Source organism: Vicia villosa, linkage group LG3 (assembly GCF_029867415.1).
Source record: "Vicia villosa cultivar HV-30 ecotype Madison, WI linkage group LG3, Vvil1.0, whole genome shotgun sequence".
Taxonomy (NCBI): Eukaryota; Viridiplantae; Streptophyta; class Magnoliopsida; order Fabales; family Fabaceae; genus Vicia; species Vicia villosa.
This window is the reverse complement of record NC_081182.1, coordinates 33,259,281-33,277,325: the sequence shown is the minus strand read 5'-3', so window position 1 is coordinate 33,277,325 and position 18,045 is coordinate 33,259,281. Positions and strand designations below refer to the sequence as shown.

At 35.5% G+C, this 18,045-nt stretch overlaps 3 protein-coding genes across 3 annotated transcripts; 1 reads left to right on the top strand and 2 right to left on the bottom strand.

Annotated features, from left to right (window-relative positions):
• Positions 1–1,269: 1,269 nt before the first annotated feature.
• On the top strand, positions 1,270–3,757 carry LOC131660902 (thylakoidal processing peptidase 1, chloroplastic-like). Its single transcript, XM_058930260.1, has 6 exons — positions 1,270–2,285; positions 2,366–2,434; positions 2,540–2,608; positions 2,712–2,798; positions 2,885–2,952; positions 3,178–3,757. The coding sequence occupies exons 1-6, from the start codon at positions 1,605–1,607 to the stop codon at positions 3,302–3,304; spliced, it is 1,101 nt and encodes a 366-aa protein (XP_058786243.1). The 5' UTR covers positions 1,270–1,604; the 3' UTR covers positions 3,305–3,757.
• A 2,372-nt stretch (positions 3,758–6,129) lies between these two features.
• LOC131660901 (serpin-ZX-like) lies at positions 6,130–8,761 on the bottom strand. Its single transcript, XM_058930259.1, has 2 exons — positions 8,237–8,761; positions 6,130–8,061 (listed from the first exon to the last, which is right to left on the bottom strand). Exons 1-2 carry the CDS (start codon positions 8,666–8,668, stop codon positions 7,291–7,293), a joined length of 1,203 nt encoding a protein of 400 aa, XP_058786242.1. The 5' UTR covers positions 8,669–8,761; the 3' UTR covers positions 6,130–7,290.
• A 2,935-nt stretch (positions 8,762–11,696) lies between these two features.
• LOC131655354 (protein NRT1/ PTR FAMILY 4.5-like) lies at positions 11,697–14,561 on the bottom strand. The gene is made up of 6 exons (XM_058925234.1): positions 14,284–14,561; positions 14,076–14,154; positions 13,761–13,978; positions 12,944–13,390; positions 12,729–12,853; positions 11,697–12,628 (listed from the first exon to the last, which is right to left on the bottom strand). The coding sequence occupies exons 1-6, from the start codon at positions 14,284–14,286 to the stop codon at positions 11,794–11,796; spliced, it is 1,707 nt and encodes a 568-aa protein (XP_058781217.1). The 5' UTR covers positions 14,287–14,561; the 3' UTR covers positions 11,697–11,793.
• Between the last annotated feature and the right edge of the window lie 3,484 nt (positions 14,562–18,045).

The following is an 18,045-nucleotide window of genomic DNA, read 5'->3' as shown; positions in this document are numbered from 1 at the left end:
ACCAAATGATAATTTTTGCAACTGACTGACGTTTTGACGTATCTTAATCATTTGAATGATGTTTTACATTCCCCAACTGACTCACAAGATACATAGAAAACACTTGGTTGATGATTCACCCCTAATTGAGGGACTCATACTTAAATGAGGGATTCGACCTTAATTGAGGGGGTCAATCGAAAGAAATGATCAGTTTAAAACATTTTACCCTTTATAACGCTCGTACTTTAGAGAATGTGTAGTGATATATTTGTATAGGCCCGTGGCAAGGCAGTATTGGACCAAGCTTCATTAGACGATTGCCCAAAAAATGGCACCCATGCCCCAATGACACGTAACTCCCACTTCACCGGCTACTCGCCCCGATGAGAAACATGGGGGTTATGTGTACATAACCCATAATCGTATGTACAAGAAGTCATGGTCACGATCCCCTAAGAAGTAGGCAGTCAACAGCTTTCCAAGTCAAGGTGAAACGATTACCACTCCTCAAGAGCCCCCAAATCCAAACCCATAAGCCTCTATAAATATCTAAACTCTAGAGTTGAGGATATCAATTAAAAATATACACGAAACACCTCGATAAGATATAGAGAAGTCTCAGTCTACGTGATCTTGTTATCTATATACTAAAATTACTCGAAAATAGAATTTCTCATAACCATGAGTTTGTCCTAATCCGCCGAAAATTCTAAAAATCTCCGGCCTTCCCTACTAGGGTGCCAATGCCATATGCATATGTACTTTTTGGTTAATACACTTTTAATTTTATCATCTTTTTATTAAAAATATGAAATAAAAATACAATTAAAATAAAGTAAGATTAAGAGAGTAATGAAATTTTTATCAAAAATAAGTATTTAAATTTGTATTTTTTTAAGAGATTAATTGTTATGCACTATCAATGTAAAAAATTTTATACCATCAATTTCTCACAATTATTTATAATTATTAATTTATATATAATTAAAATAAAAATTAAATATAATTTAAAATTTGACAGTTATATTCTAATTAAATTTTTTCCTTAAATTATTTTTATAAAATATAAAAGAAATTAATTGATATATTCTACCGACGTAAAAATTTTAGATTATAAATAGATTATAATCAAATACTTTAAATGTGATTAAAATTAAAAAAAAATAAAAATTCGGGTAGAGTAGAGGCAAGGCAAGACAATATCGTAAATATGGAATGATACATGCCACGTAATGAAAATAGAGGTTCCTGGCAGTCGCCGTCTTTATTTTTAAAACCTAAAATCCACTCATTCTCTCTCTAACCATTTCCAATTCGATTGAAAATTTTGACTCTCTCTCTGTTTCTCAATTTTGCTCCTTCTCTGCTCTTTCTCTCTCTTCAAAACGACGTAGCTTTCCCTCTGCGCCACCTTCTCCTCCGGCAATCGGGGGAGTCGCGCCGCCGTCGTTTCCCTTCCCTGATTCCCTCACCAGCCTTCAATTCAACCTTTCCGGGTTCCCTTCACTGATTTCTTCTCACAAAATGGCTTACCTCACTTGCTAGGGTTTCACCCTTCCCAAATCTTTCTCATCAAAACCACCCTGTACCTTTTCTTCCTCAACCTAATTCACTTCATCCTCATGGCTATCCGTGTAACCTTCTCCTTCTCAGGCTATGTCGCCCAAAATCTAGTTTCCTCCGCCGGCGTTCGAGTCGCCAATTCTCGTTGTGTCCAAGAATGCTGCATCCTTTCCCGCTTCTTCGGAACCAACCAGAAACGCGATCTCGAACGTTCCGGCGGCGTTCGCAGTCTCTATCCCGATCTCAGGAGACCTAAAACTTCTGCCTATTCTACCCTCGCCGGAGAGATTCTCTCCGAAGGCTGTTCGAATCCGATCGTATTAGGTTTGATTTCGATGATGAAGTCAACGAGTGTTGTATCGGGGTCAACTTCGGCGGCTATGGGTATTATGGGAATTGCACCGTTCAAAACCTCTTCGATTATACCCTTTTTGCAGGGTTCCAAGTGGCTTCCTTGTAACGAGTCTGTTCCTGTTCCTGATTCTACAACGTGGGAGGTTGATAAAGGTGGAACGGAGTGTGTTACTGTTTCTACCACAAAATCGCGTTTGAGTCAGAAGGAAACTACTAGTGGTTGGATTTCGAAATTGTTGAATGTTTGTTCTGAAGATGCTAAAGCTGTTTTCACTGCTGTTACTGTTAGTTTTCTGTTTAAATCGTTTTTGGCTGAACCGAAATCTATTCCTTCTGCTTCTATGTATCCAACTCTTGAAGTTGGTGATCGTGTTTTAACAGAAAAGGTTGGTTTCAATTATTTGTCTCATGTGTTTGTTTGTTTATTGATGTTTTGAACTGACTAAGGTTGTTGTTTCTGTAACAGTTTTCTTTCTTCTTTAGAAAGCCAGATGTTTCTGATATTGTGATTTTCAAAGCACCTCCTTGTTTGAAGGTATGTTTACATGCTACATCAGTCCAATTATTGTAGTTTTTTGGTTTGTTTTCTGGGCATTTGTCGATGAATTTGGATGTTTCTTGTTTGATTTCTCTTATGTAGAAATATGGTTTTAGTTCATCTGATGTTTTTATAAAAAGGGTTGTGGCTAAGGCTGGTGATGTTGTCGAAGTAAGTTTTTTTTTTTTTTAATTTGTTGAATAGTAATTAGTAATTGATCACATTTAAAGTGTTGTGCATTGATCTCTGATATGTTATACATTTTTTGTGGCAGGTTCGTGGTGGTAAACTACTAGTAAATGGTGTTGCTGAAGAAGAGGAATTTGTATTAGAACCTCTTGATTATGAGTTGGCTCCAATGGTAATACTATTTTGGTGTATTGGTGCATTGTTTATTGATTGTGCTGCTCGGCAACATGGTTAATATTGTTCTTTTAATGTTTACAGGTTGTGCCAAAAGGACATGTGTTTGTGATGGGGGACAATCGTAACAAGAGTTTTGATTCTCATAACTGGTAAGTTTTCCGTTCTTTTCTTACTGATTTTCTCTTTTGTTTTGGAGAATATAGATTATATTGCTTTAGGTGGACAACACACTTGGCCTATTTGTTGATGCTGTTCTCGAAACTTCTATGTAAACATGCTCTCAGATCTTAGAAGTTTGTATTTAGTTGTATATGTATGCACTTAATTATAATGCCCGATGTTAATATCTGCTGTTTTTTTTTTGTGTCCATCAGGGGTCCACTCCCGATTGAGAACATTGTTGGTAGGTCCATGTTTCGCTACTGGCCTCCATCCAAAGTTGTGGACACTGTCTCCGTTCATAACTCCCCACCTGGAAATAAGTCTGTGGCAGTTTCTTGACATGATTTCCACTACATTCTGAGGAGATGAAAGATTATTGATACATTCATTTATTCTGAATGAATTGCTACTCCCGTTTTGGCCTGGGAGTGAGCTGTTACTCAACAGTTCTCCAAGACGAGTCCGCTTGTCTTGATTATTGTTTGAGATGAATATCTTATTCATTGATGCAATTTTGTCAATGACCTCATAATACTGTTTTTTTAGTGCTATCCTGAGATGTATGGCCCCTTGCCAAAGTTGGGGGAATAGAAAAATTGAAGAAACATGATGGTGGATTTTTGTTGTATTCTTTCATGTGTTTTTTTAAATCTGAATGCTAGAAACTTGAGGAAAGCTTCGACATGGAGCTATTTGACTCCTTGTAAGTAAGTTTCATAATAAAATTGCCTCATTGTTTGTAATTGATATGAAAAAATTTATCTGAGCATGGTTTTTGTTTCAAATTTCAGATTAACGTACCATTTCTATGTAATTTTACAATGTTCTGTAATGTGTGGTGATTGTTAATTGGATCAGATTTTGTTATTTTAATGTTCCCTAAGTATCACCTATCATTGGAATTTCGTTATAACAATATTTTATTTTTAAAAAGCTTATTTTTTTGAATCTAGGCCCAACTTATTTGCTATCTCAACTGATAAAATATCGTCATACCTGCTGCAGCATCTTCAAGTTTTATAAGGAAAGTGTGAAGGTATAGTTGACATGTTTTTAAAATGATTAAGTGAAACACAGTTAACATCTTTTAGTCAAAAGTCTACAATTGCGACTGTATTCACCAAGTTTCAGCTTGTTTAGCAAGTCTTTGGCAGTGTCTCATCTGACTTTGTGGATGAAGTCTCAAGTGCGGCAACATCTTTTGATTCAATGAATGATTCAAAGAATTGAAGTAGAGAAAATTCAAGTGTATATATCACTGGGTTAAACTGTTATTAAAGGGATAACCTAGCCTATATACTCAACTTAGGCAAGACATTAGAAATAAGTAAAAGCACTAGCTATAGAAGAAACTAACTTCTAACCAAAAGTAACTAACTCTATTAGTTGATCAAACTCCCAATAATTTAGTGCTTTCAATCAGTTTAGCCAAACACATCTAATAGCTCCCCTCAAGCTCAAGGGGAGTGGACTTCAAAAGTGACTTTGAGCTTGAATCTCAAATCTTGAAAGGCAATAGTTTCAAGCAGAGTATCTGTTATCTGGGCAGCAATAGGAACATGTTGTATGAGCAGCCTCTTGGACACTACTATTTCACGAACAAAATGAATATTCAATTCTATGCGTTTGGTGCTGGCATGTATTACAAGATTATGTGAAAGTAAAACACCACTCAAATTATCACACAAAAGTGTAGGTGTATAGACAGGAACACCAAGTTCATCCGAGAGAAATTCTAACCATAGAAGTTCATAGGTATAATGTGCTGCTACTTATATTTTCAAAAAATCAAATTTGGACTAACGATTATATACAAGTATCAGAGGTTGATCTTCTATTCTATGTGTCACTTGCCTAGTCTGAATCACTATAAACTCTGAGTGAAGACTTTAGAGCAAAAACATAAGTATATAACAACATGTCATGAGTTCTATTCTATGTGTCACTTGCCTAGTCTGATCACTATAAACTCTGAGTGAAAACTTTAGAGCAAAAACATAAGTATATAACAACATGTCATGAGTCATCGTGCCACTAAGATATCACAATATTCTTCTAACAGCAACCCAATGAGAATCTAGAGGGGAAACCATAAACTAACAAGCTTTGTTGACACTAAAAGATGTGTCTGGCCTGGTCAGAGTCTCATATTGTAAAACACCTACAATTGACCTATAAAGTTGAGGATTAGAGAAAATCCCCAAGTCATATTTGCAAAGCACCTACAATTGACCTATAAAGTTGAGGATTAGAGAAAATCCCCAAGTCATATTTGCTCAACTTGCAGGTGCTAAGCATAGGAGTTGGAACTTCATTAACATTGTTCATCTTAGCCTTGGAAAGGAGATATCTTATGTATTTAGACTATGTAAGCAACAAGGAGCCATTGGTCTAAAACTTAATCTCTATACCTAGAATGTATGAAGGCCTGCCAAGTCTTTTTAAAGCAAATGTAACATTCATTTTGTTGATTAGATTATGAATAAGAGCAGAGTTAGAACCAATTATAAGTATGTCATCCACATACATAAGAACATAGAAAAAATACCTTATATAAAATACACAAAAAATGAATGATCATACTTAGAATGAGTAAATACAAATTGAAGAAGAGTTTGAGTTAACTTTTCATACAATGCCCTTGGTGCTTGCTTAATACCATGGAGGGCATTGCGGAGTTTGAAAACAAGGATCTTATCAGAACTAACAAAACTAGTTGGCTGAGTCATATAGACTTCTTCATGAAGTGTACCATTCAAAAAGGCATTGTTCACATCTACCTGTTGGATTACCCATTCATGAAGTGAGAATCAATCTGATTTTTTGTTGGCTTAACCACTGGAGAAAAGGTCTCAGTTTTGGTAAAACTTTGTTCTTGACAATAACCCTTGACAACCAACCTAGGCTTATACTTTTGTATGCTACCATCAGAGTATTTCTTGATTTTGAATACTCACATGCAAACCTCAACCTTTCTTTGTGGAGGTAAGGTAGTGAGAGTCCAGGTTCCATTGGTTATTAAAGCATTAACTCCGTTTGCATTGCTTGTGCCCATTCATGTTTGGTTAAATCTTGTTTAGCACTAGTTGGTTCAAACTTAGTGTGAGCAACAAAAATCTTAAGTTTTGACTTGCTAGTTTTGGCCATAGTTACCATAGCATGATCATTTTGAAGGAGATGACTAACTGGTTTACTACTATGAATTGATGGGGACAAGGACAGATTAACCATTGGAACATTTGTAGACATGTTTGAAAGATTTTGATCAGTGTTAGAACTTTGTTCTTTATTTAAAGCATGTAGCTGATATGGTTCATTATCCTCATGATAATTTGTGGAACCAGGTCTACTGTCAAGAGATACAAAAGTAGTAGTAATAGTGTTATGTGGTGGTTTGTAATCATCAGGATAACTTGTGGAACCAGGTATGTTGTCCAGTGGTACAAATATAGTAGTACTATTGACCTTATCAATATGAGTAGGTAGTGGATCAGACAGTCAAAATCAATGCCATGCACCTGATCCACTACCTAGTCAAAATAAAGCCTAGAGCCGACTTAACTGTGCTCTTAAATTGGACTTGGACAAACATGTGGAAGAGTTTCAAAGCTTGCAAGGCTCTAGGCTTTTGTTTTATAAAATACAACCACGTGTACTTAGTGTAACCATCCACAAAAGCAACATAGTACCTATTCCTGCAAAACACATTTGGACTACCTCCCTGAAGCAAATTCGGTAAGATCGCAACTATATAGGTTAAACTAAGAAGATGATTGAGTTTGTTAAGGGATTCGAGCAGCACGATAGACGTATGCATGAGCTCAAGAGTGAGTATGTCTTGCTTATCCCTCAGGTGGGAGCCCTTATTTATACCTCTAACATGATGAATTGCAGCCTTTATGAAGTGACTCTTAGAGACCCTCAGTAATGACAATAATCGTAACCCTCGTAGCCGACTATGATAATCGGCCATCGAGGTGATGATTGGATGATCCCTCTGACATGGGAAATGTTCTGAGTACAGAAGATGATCCGAGTAAAGGACCTCTTATAGAAGTGAATATTATGAAAAACAAGCTGAAAATATCATATCTTATTTTTATACTCTTACAAACATTAACAAAAATACTTAGTTGATATATAATATATTAAAAAAAACTCCTCTTCTATACTCCTCCCATTCCCTTAATACATGACAGTAACATGTGGATCATATCAAACTCGATATAGTAAGGTATTATTTTCTTCCTAAATCTAGTTGATGAATGAGAAAACAAGTTAATTATTCATCTTTCATGATTCTAATAGATGGTGGTTGGCTAAGATCATCCATCAAGAGGATTGAGCACCTGACCAACAAATAAGATTGCTCCACTCAAGTCTTCTCTAATCACAAATATGAAAGGATGGTCAGCTGCAAAGTCTATTGGCACACGTCTACATCTCATTAGCATATATGCTGTTGAGGCTGCAGCAGCTTCTGTGCCTTCTTCATTCACTTCAATAAAAGACTTATGAAATATATTAGAAACACAAAGGTTTTGACCCTCAAGAGAATCTACCATTTTTGTAAAACCTCCGGTAGAGAAAGGTAGAACTACTCCCAACTCTTTTAGTACATCAGAAATTTCAAGCCCAAATGAAATTTTGAATCTTGGAATCTTGAAGTCACCTACTTCCACTTGATGAGAAGGAAGCCGATCAAGTAACTCAGCTTCGGAAGCCACCTTCTCAACCAAAGCTGACAATCCATCTTTTGCATTCGGAAGAAAAATATACATGGAGAATCGACGGTTATCTTCACCTTGCTTATAAGGAAGACCGAGGACTTTAAAATCATTGAATTTTCTAATAAACTGCATCTTCTTGCTGGTCATGAAGGGAACTTTGACTGCACTACCATTCAAAAGGTGAAAATCGTTATCTTTTGTTAACGAAACATCAAACTTGTTATTCCATACTCCTTTAAAGTATAGTGCATTAGCAAAAACGAGCCTGGTGTCGCTGTCGATTGATCCTTGAGGAACAAGTTCTTTAATGAGGTCATTAGTCTCTTTTTCAGCCCATAAATTCACTTCATTGGTCACTTCATCAGCCTTTAAAACCAGATTATACAAATAGATCAGTTGAATTATCTTCACACATTAATGTTTCTAAACTTGTTTGATGTTTAGAAGTAAGGAGATGAGAATTGTTTCTTGATTTTTTTGCATAGGAATTTATACATGTTGCTCCTATAGTACTAGAACATGCATGACATATTAGACATACCTTGTTCTGGAAATCAACGGAAGACAAGTTGGCTTTGAAATCAGTAGAGACGATTTGCTTAAATGAAGGTTGAAGAGATAGTGTTTGTTCAATCCATACACCGTTGACGAAAGAGAGGAGAGGTCCGCCGGCTGGAGCAGCATCGGTGAGGACATCGGAAACGAGCTGAGAGGCGAAGGAGTTAAGATGATCGGTGGATTTGGATTGGAGGAATTCAAGAAGCTGTTGTTGTGTGGAACCCTCAGAGCCGGCAGCGATGATGCTAAGCACAAGTTGGAGAGAAAGTGGAGAAAACACGACGTTGTTATCTTTATGAGATTCTTTGGAGAACAAATGGTTGGCGATGGTGAAAGAAACGTTGGTTTGGTTGGTAGTTGATTCACGGAGGTCCATTGTTTCTTGTTTTGAATTTAAACAGAAATAAAACTTCATGAAGTTGGTTATTTAATGCTAGTGTATTTCACAGTATGTAGTGTGCGTATGTGCCACTGTGTGTGTCGCTTACGGTGCTGGCGTCTTGTTCTCCTACTGACTAAGTTTCCGAGGCTTAGCGACTAAGTTTGGAATTTCATACTCTCTACTTTTTGGCTTTAAGAATTCTGAAATTGAAATGCATCTATATTCATATATTATTATTTCTCAATTAATTCTAATATCTCAAGAAAGAGTTTATTAAGGATCTTCGCCTAAAGCAACCTCAAATACATATGTTGCACATACTTCAGGTATCAATAATTATAGCGGTCAAAATGGATCCGGTCTACCGGGCCAACATATAAGCTCAATAGTTTAGGGCATGGATCGAGCCGCAAAATATCTTAAGAGAATTTCTCTCTACACCCATATAAGATGAAAAACACCTATAAAAACCTCAAAATACCATTCGGATATGCATATCCGAAGACACTCTTTTCACATTTTAAGATGTTTCAGATATGCATATCCGAAAACACCCTAAATCACTTTCGGATATGCATTTGCGAAATGTGCTCTGAGTATTTCATTTTTTTAAAAAAACTACAAAACTACAAAACTACGAAATGTGCACACGAGTGTTTCAAAAATGTGCAAGAGCCTGTCAACTGTCTAGTCATCCAGTTGCATGATTCATTCAGCTTCTGATATAGGTATACCAGAATGGCGCCCCCTAGTTCCACTCATGAACTGTACTCAAATCCATAAAGTACCTAAGGTATGTCACTTCCACGTACGTTGCACTTTTGTCCACAAAGAGAGATGTGCCAACCAAGAACATGAACCAACACCACTGAGCACAATCGCGGTGGTACTAAACAAAAACCGTATCCTCCTCATCCTTGGCCCCAGCCGCCGCAACCAAATGGTGCTCATAAAGCTCTTTCAGGGTGGAGAACCGGACATGCGCTCTGTTCGTTGTTCTGCACTCATAATCGGTCATATATGGGTCCATACCTAGATAATCCACCATCCACTCAATGGTCTCAACCCTCTGTATTCGAAAATGGTCCAACAACCTCCCTATGATAGGCAGGTGGAACAGACAGGCCAGATCATGGAGTGTGATCGTCAACTCCCCAACAAGAAAGTGGAAAGACGAAGTCTCCTTGTGCCATATTTCGAAAAATGCCCCTAGCATGCCGTGTCTAATGGTAACATATTCGGTACAGCATAATCCTCCAAATTCTGGATCCAGATACAACATTATCAAACCACTCAGCCTGTGGTTTAAAGAGATCAAATATTTTTCGCGAATAGTTCACAGATTTTATGGGCAACCGTTCTTGTCACCAAAAAAAAAACAATGTTAGTTGTTGGATCATGAAACAATTGTTTAAATTCATCGTCATGCTCGGGGTGAACCTCATCCTCAAGTACCTCACCATGCTCAAGTACTTCCTCCTCCCGACTAACCTCACGAGAGGAAGACACCCGAGAAAGGCGACTACTCGGTGCAGTTGAGGATCCTGTAGGCGCCTCCTCCACTTGGACTTGGACTCTTTCCCATCTCTGAGCTACTCCTTGCTGTGCGGCTCTCTCGCGCTGAGTCGATGCGTTCTGGGTTGGCCTCTCCCGTCTTAGTCGATCGATCGATGCCTGGTTGTTTGTCATTTTTCTGAAAAAATGCCACTGGTTAATAACAGTTAAAGTTCGAGTATGAAACAAAATTGAAAATTAAAAAAAAAAACAACTCATAGCACATTTCGCAATTGCATATGCAAAACTGGTAAGAAGGGATTTCGGATATGCACTTTCGAAATAACCTGCGAACAACCATTTTTGAGAAACTTTCATTTCTTGCCCTAACTCATCCAAAATCCATTTTTTTTACATCTAAACACCAACATTGAACTACAATAAGATCGACCTACACATTGTCCTAAAATCTAACAACCCTAAATCCAAACTTTGAACTTGAGATAAGGGTATTGAAAACTTACAAATTGGTTACGCTTTGAGTTAAAGTTGGAATGCTTGAATGGAGGTTGTGGAGTGTGAATGTTCAATAGAACTTTTGGTAAAAATGAATTTTTGTTGTTGTAGGGAGTATTTGGTTTTGAAGAGAATGCAGAGAGTGAGGGGTGTTTGTTTGCGTTTTCTAAAATAACACAACTTATTTCGGATATAAGACACCTTTTTTTTTAAAAAGGTGACTTTCCATATGCATATCCGAAATCACTTTTTTTTTTTTTGTAAAATAGGGCGACTTTGGATATGCACATGCGAAGTCACCCTTTTTAAAAAAATGTGTCTTTGGAGATACATATCCGAAATATAAGGGTATTTTAGGATTTTCACCAAGGGTCTGCGAGGAAGCATATGAGTGCAATGAGAATTTCCCATACCTTAAAAAATACGATCCTATTTTTTGCCAAGCTCTTCGGACCTATGTTTTTTATGGATCAGGCTGGGCTGGTCAGCACCCATTAAGGTACGATTGCATAAGTGTGCTTGCAAGTGATAAAAAATTTAAAGAGAATAAAGATATATTTTCAAGATGATGTGATCAAAAAAATAGTTGTAAGATGAAGAGAAAATTTGATAAGTATTGGTGATAATATTAAATTAGTCTACACTTTTATATGAATGTTTTTGTGGTATATATATATATATATATATATATATATATATATATATATATATATATATATATATATATATATATATATATATATATATATATTATGGATTTTAATTTGATTAATATTTTAAACATCACTTATAATGACTCTCAACTTATGTTATGTAACTTTTATCCATTACATCATTTTTTATAAAATTATAACTATAATATTGAATAACGGGCCACACGGGCCTTTGAAAATTGGACCCGGACTCATTTTGTGTAGTCCATTAAACAATCATGCCGATCCACTTCATCCCATTTAAACGTTTTGGTCCATCTGATCGAAGCGGGCTGGGCCAGGCTGACCATTTGACAGCTCAGCTCTATCTATAATGTTAACTTAAACTTACCAAATCCTTGTGAAGTGATTCAAGTTTATTTATAATAACTCTTTTTATACAAGAACATAAATACATAAATTACATGTAGATTAAACAGTCCAAGAAATCTAATATTAAACCTTAACTATATCAGCCTCATCTTTTGAATCACCTTGTTTGTCTTCCACTGTTTTGTATCTATACCAAGAAGCACAAAACAAGTAAAATCCAAAGTTTACAACACTTATAACAGACAACAACCAATAAAAGTAGTTAAGCTTGTCTCTATTCAAGTTGTTACTTTCCAACCACCCTCCACTCACTTTGTTAACAACCTCAACAACCACAGTGCTTGTAAAATAACCAAATGCAACAGAACACCAAGAAATAGCAGTACTTAGTGATTTCATTCCAGCTGAACTTTCTGCATAGAAAAACTCTAGAAGTCCAATAAGAGTAAACATATCCGCAGCACCAAAAATAGCATATTGAAAACCCAACCAAAACACTGTCATTGGTAAAGGCTCATTGCTGTCTACCATGTTGTGTTCTATTGCTACGGATTTTCGACGCGTTTCAATGAAACCGGCAATTAACATTGATACTGCTGAGAGAACTAGTCCAATTCCTATTCTTTGAAGGTGTCGAATTCCGGTCGGTATCCCTGTGAATCTTCGGATAAACGGGACGAAAAATCGGTCGTATAGAGGGATTAGGACAAACATGAATAGTAAAGGGATGATTGGGAGAGAGGGTCCTGGCATTTTGAATCCTAGGATGTTTGTGTTCATGGTTGTGCTTTGTTGTATGCTGAATGTTTGAAGCTGTGCTAAACATGTGTTCATGAATATTGTGCTTAATATTATTGGTAGCATTCGGACTAGGATTTTTGTTTCTTCTACTTGTGTCAATGTGCAAAGGTTCCATGATCCTGTACTGTTTTGACCAATTGCTGCCCTATCCAAGAATCTGATAATCCATTTTTCCACAAAAGAAAGAAACAAGTTAGTACTTATCAGAGCTTATCTACCGTCGTGTTTAGATTGACTTAATTGAACGTATCTATAACCTGAATTGGTCCGTCCTTTTAAGTAATTCATAATTTTCGCCTCTTTCTTTTTCATGAATCTCATGCATTTCATCTTCATTCTCTGGAATTTGGAGTTTTCTGTTTTTGAAAGCTGCCACAAACACCTGAAAGTTCAACAAACTTAAATCACACACAAATTCCATTAATACAATAACATTTTAAAGCATGTAGAAAAAAAAAGTAATGTTATTCACCTGTATGATTCTAATTAGAGGACTTCCTTTAGGAGTGTTATTTCTATATAGTGACTTTCCCATGCAAATAGACAGAATTGAGAACAAGACTGCAATAGTGCAGACAGTAAAACTCCAGGACCATCCTTGATTAGTACTAATCCAAACAATGACAGTAACACCAACTATTGCTCCTGTTGTAAGACTAAACAAGAACCAATTAAAGAAGCTTGACAATTGAGATGCTTCCTTTGGATCTTTATCATCAAATTGATCAGCTCCTAAGGCTGGTAACGCCGCTTTAATACCACTTGTTCCTAATGCAACAAGATATAGTCCTGTATAAAGTATAGCAGCTTGGCTTCCAGCAGCAGGCTTGCATTGGCTCATATGAATTGGTGCTATATCTTTGCAGGGTATCGGTCTTAATTGTTGGAAACGTGCTTGAACTGTTAGGATACCATATCCCTGCGGATAAAAGAGTGAGTTGTATTAGGTCACAGTGGCTTAGTACCAGAGCCGTCTTAAGTTTTTGGAGGCCCTATATAGATTAACCACAGTTCAACCACGACAAAACAATTAAAGGCCCTAAGTAACTACAGTATAAGAAGACAAATATTTTTTAAGGCTCTATTTAGCAACGATTTAACAGTATCCTGTGTGATAGTCCGCCATATACTCCCTTTAAGACGGCCCTGCCTAGTGGGCACACACACGGAAAGGGTGGAAACTTATGATCGTTCAGAGACACATGCATAAAACGTCCAGAAAGCCAAACTACTAGGATGTGACATCGAGGACGACTGAAGTACTAGTAAGAGAAATTGATTAAACTTACCAACAATTCCATGCATGCAAACAAAACACAAGTCTTGAACCTAGACAAATATGTATCACAAATTAATCCCCCAACAAGTGGTAGTAAAAATGCAGTTCCCATAAAGTTGGTTAGTGTAGTAGCTGATTTTGTTAAGCTGAAGTTCATATCTCCAAGGAAGTAAGTTATTAAGCTCACTGCATTGGCAACAAACGCCATGTTCTCTAACCCTTCCATAGCTGCAACATTCACAAAATCAAAACTTTTACAAAACAAAACAAAACATTTTCAACAACATTAAAAAAAGAACAAAAAAAGGATTTTCCAAGATGTTACCATATACAAAAAGTGCAGCTCTCTTTCCACCTAGTCTTCTTTGCATCCTTGGTTGCATGCACATATCTCTGCAGATTCCCTAGCAAGTCATCAAACAAATCAGATTAATCAAAGCAAGTTAAGAATCATTCTAAGCAGACAATTCGACAACTCGGTTAGTGAGCTAAGAGACACTGACATAAAAATATCCAAAGATTAGTTTAGTTACCATGGTTAGTATCTTCTTTGATATGAAAGTGAGAACCTTCTTCTTTAGGTACCTACTAGCAGTTCATTTGCCATGAACTTATATAAAAAAATGTGCCGCAAATTGTTGATGAAGTAAGCAATAACAAAATCATATGTCAAGTTGACATTATAAAAATAAATTTGGTGACATTTTGTTAAGGGAAGCTAAGTTTCTGCTTTTTTTTCTTCTCTTTTTCCATGTCCCTATAACGTGGATGTTTTGAGTTTATTAGTTGACTTAAATAATTTTTTATGACTAGAATGAATCAATAATTAGTTTTTGTATAGTACTTACACCTATATTATTGATTGCCATGTCTGAACTACTTTGTTCATGAATGCTTATTTATATATGGAGTTCATGTCACCTAATGACAGTCAATCATGCATTGGCTGCATTTTCAACTAGTTTTGTCAAGTTTGTCAACAATGCATGTGTTTGTCGGTTTTATATTTTATTTTTGAGGCAAGTGTCTGTTAGTATAGGGTGGTAATTATATGACTATAAATATAAAGTGTTTGCCCCATACATACACATTTAATTCGGGAAAGGAGCGGAAAGAAAATGAGAAGAGTGTAATGAAACGAAATAGAATGAGAGTTTTATATCAGTTTACTCCACCATGTACCGTTCGATTTTAGTTGATCTTATAGAATATCACTCAATTTTATCTCGTACCATTCCGCTCCATCCGATTCTATCAAATAAAAAAAATTATATTAATGAAAAAAATTGTCTCAAATTTACACGTGATATATATAAAGATGTGACATTATGATCATCTAACACCAAAATACAAATACAAAATCAGTACGTTGTGTCTATCAATTAGTTAATTTTATTTATATTTATGTTGTGTAATTTTACTTTATATGAAAGTTGTTTAAGTATATCTACAATTTTGTGAAGGTATTGTTTAAAGTGAATATGTTTTTCAACCTTATTGTTTATTGATGAAGATTGTTATTTTTTGTATACCCATTATTTATATAGTGGAAGATTTTACTTGTTTTTCAACCTTTTGAAAATTTGTTTCCATTCTTGTTTAATTGTTTTATGCGCTTTTTGGAATATGAATTTTTTTTTTTTACAAAAGATCGATCACTCACTAAGATTTAAAGAGAACAAATATGATGTGTGAATATTTATCAAATCAAATATTGCAAATCAACTTAATGAAAAATTATTTCTTGCACTTATGGATTTGCTTCAATCGCACGGAAATATACAAACCCTAATGGGCCTTGCAGCCAGACTCTATTGCTATTTAAGGATAAGCTCTCCATTGTAAGACTCAGACTTTGAAAAAAAAGCAAAGTGTGTTTAGTTATGTTGAGTCTTTTATTTTGTGTTTTTAAACTCTATTTGCTAGTCATATTCCTATATTGAGGGATGTAGTATTTTTGAGTTGTAATTCGTTTTATCAATCATTAGTTATTGTAACATTCCAAATACTCGAGAGAGCGTCTGAGAGAAAGTGAGAAGGTCTCATATTCAAGGAGAGTACTGATAAGAACTCACGGGTAGTACTAGAAAAAGAGGCTTTGAACTAGAAGGGTTCAACTAAGACTAATTTGTACTTTTGACTATTAAGAGTGAATTTACTTTCATGGGTTAACACCCTCCAGACGTGGATGACTTTTCAACGAACTGAGTTAACAATTCCTTGTGTCCTTTTACTTATAGTCGTAATTTATTTGTTATTGCATTAATCTTGTCATACACATTATTACAATATTGTGTGTGATATCTTTTTGTTCAAAGAACAAAATTACAATTGGCATGAGAATAGAAACCTTATTATGGTTGGGTGAGCTCCAGGGGATATATTCAGGATATATTCATTCTGGTCATAATGAACAATTCTAAAGGAAGAGGATCTGTAAATCGACAAACTATTCTAAATGACACAAACTATGATTATTGGAAATCCTACATGGTTGCTTTCCTCATATCAATGGATAGAAAAGCATAGAAAATAACCATTAAAGGATTGACACCCCAATGGTTACTGCACAAGATGACACACAATCTCTGAAGCCAGAAGAAGATTGTTCCAAAGAGTAAGATGAAAAAACTCATGGTAATTCTCGAGCACTCAACTCCATATTCAATGCAGTTGACAAAAACATCTTTAGAGTAATCAATACATGTTCCATTACCAAATAAACTTGGTATACTCTGAAGACTACTCATGAATGCACCTCAAAAGTCTGCATGTCAAGACTCCATCTTTTCACTACCAAATTTGAGAACCCGAGGATGAAAGAAGACCAAATAGTTTATTATTTTAATGTTCAACTCCATAATATAGCCAATAACTCATTTGCTCTTGGTGAGAAAAATTCTGAAAAAAATCTAGGTAGAAAAATTCTCAGATCTCTTCTAAAGAGGGTTGACATGAAATTTACAACAATATAAGATGATCAAGACATCGACACTATCAAAGTGGATGAACTTATAGGTTTATCATTAACCTTTGAAATAGAAATCAACGACAAATTGGAGAAAAGAAACAAAGATGTTGCCATCAAAGGTGATGTTGAAAATGTTGAGGAACAAGTAGAAGACAATACTGATGATAACTTTTCTAACTCTATTTAATTACTTGCGAAAATGTTTGGAAAGATTATGAGAAGACATGACAAAATATCAAAGAATAATGTCATGAAAAATGTCAAAGACAAACTACCAACAACTCTAGAGGTTTTACTCATTGGTTCAAAGGCAGAGAAGGAGATAAACCAGACAAAGGTAAAGGCATCTAGTGTCATGAATGTGAAGGGTTTGGACACATTCATGAGTAATGTACCAATTTTATTAAGAAATAAAAGAAGGGACACACTTCCACATTCATGTTGTGATATTTCATATTAATAAATGTCAAATTTTCATACCAGAATCAACAGCAAACCAATTTTGAATTGATATCAAAACTTGTATTACAAGTACACCATTCCATTAAGTACATCAAAATTTGAACACTTCGAGGTATGCAATCTTCCCAACTTCCAAGAGAAAAGATAGAATATAGAATTAAAGAAACAATGATGGTTTTGGTCTAAGAGAAGAAGGTGAAGAATCAGAAGGAACAATATAAAAGCAGAAGAACCAAAACACAAAAACAACTTCATCCAAAGGAATTAACATGTGTTATCCTGCTCAAGCTACCAACAATGCTGAGAATCAAAATGTTAATGTAGAGGGTTGTATGGTGAAAAACCAGCCTCATAATCAAGATGTAGCTGTAGGAATATAAGGAGGAGGAAGCTTACACAACAACTTCATATTTCTTATATTTCTTCTCATTGTATCTCAAACTAGATGAAGTTATTTGCCGGTGTTGTTTCTTCATTAACTAAAATATGTTATTCTTGTTGAGTCCTACATTAACCATGAAAGTTATCAATATGTGAAAACACAAATTTATTTGTCCACACAGTATAAAAACATCTTGTTTGTGAAGCTATGACGAAGAAGTAAAAGGTGGAATAATATATTGATGGTTTTACCATGGTTGGCTGCTCAACCGTTGTTGTATACAATTAATTTTTAATCAAAAAATAAAAATAATATGATAGCACCTTATTTTAGAGATGTCATCACGGTGTAGTGAAGAACCGTGGTGACCACGGCGTTGTTGTTTACACGTTTTATAATAGTGACATGTGTTAGCCATGCTAGATGACTAGGATGATGGTGAGTCTAGTGATGAAGATATCTGAGTTAAAGATGTTACCG

What these genes read in the sequence shown, in the direction of transcription:
- LOC131660902 (XM_058930260.1), top strand. Translation starts at nt 1,605, where the DNA reads ATGGCTATCCGTGTAACCTTCTCCTTCTCAGGCTATGTCGCCCAAAAT. An exon ending in AGGCTGGTGATGTTGTCGAA is followed by an intron (nt 2,609 to 2,711) that starts GTAAGTTTTTTT and finishes TTTTTGTGGCAG; the next exon opens with GTTCGTGGTGGTAAACTACT. An exon ending in ATTATGAGTTGGCTCCAATG is followed by an intron (nt 2,799 to 2,884) that starts GTAATACTATTT and finishes TAATGTTTACAG; the next exon opens with GTTGTGCCAAAAGGACATGT.
- LOC131660901 (XM_058930259.1), bottom strand. Translation starts at nt 8,668, where the DNA reads ATGAAGTTTTATTTCTGTTTAAATTCAAAACAAGAAACAATGGACCTC. An exon ending in CCGTTGATTTCCAGAACAAG is followed by an intron (nt 8,062 to 8,236) that starts GTATGTCTAATA and finishes CTGGTTTTAAAG; the next exon opens with GCTGATGAAGTGACCAATGA.
- LOC131655354 (XM_058925234.1), bottom strand. An exon ending in TTGCATGCATGGAATTGTTG is followed by an intron (nt 13,391 to 13,760) that starts GTAAGTTTAATC and finishes TTTTATCCGCAG; the next exon opens with GGATATGGTATCCTAACAGT. An exon ending in CTCTAATTAGAATCATACAG is followed by an intron (nt 12,854 to 12,943) that starts GTGAATAACATT and finishes TTGAACTTTCAG; the next exon opens with GTGTTTGTGGCAGCTTTCAA.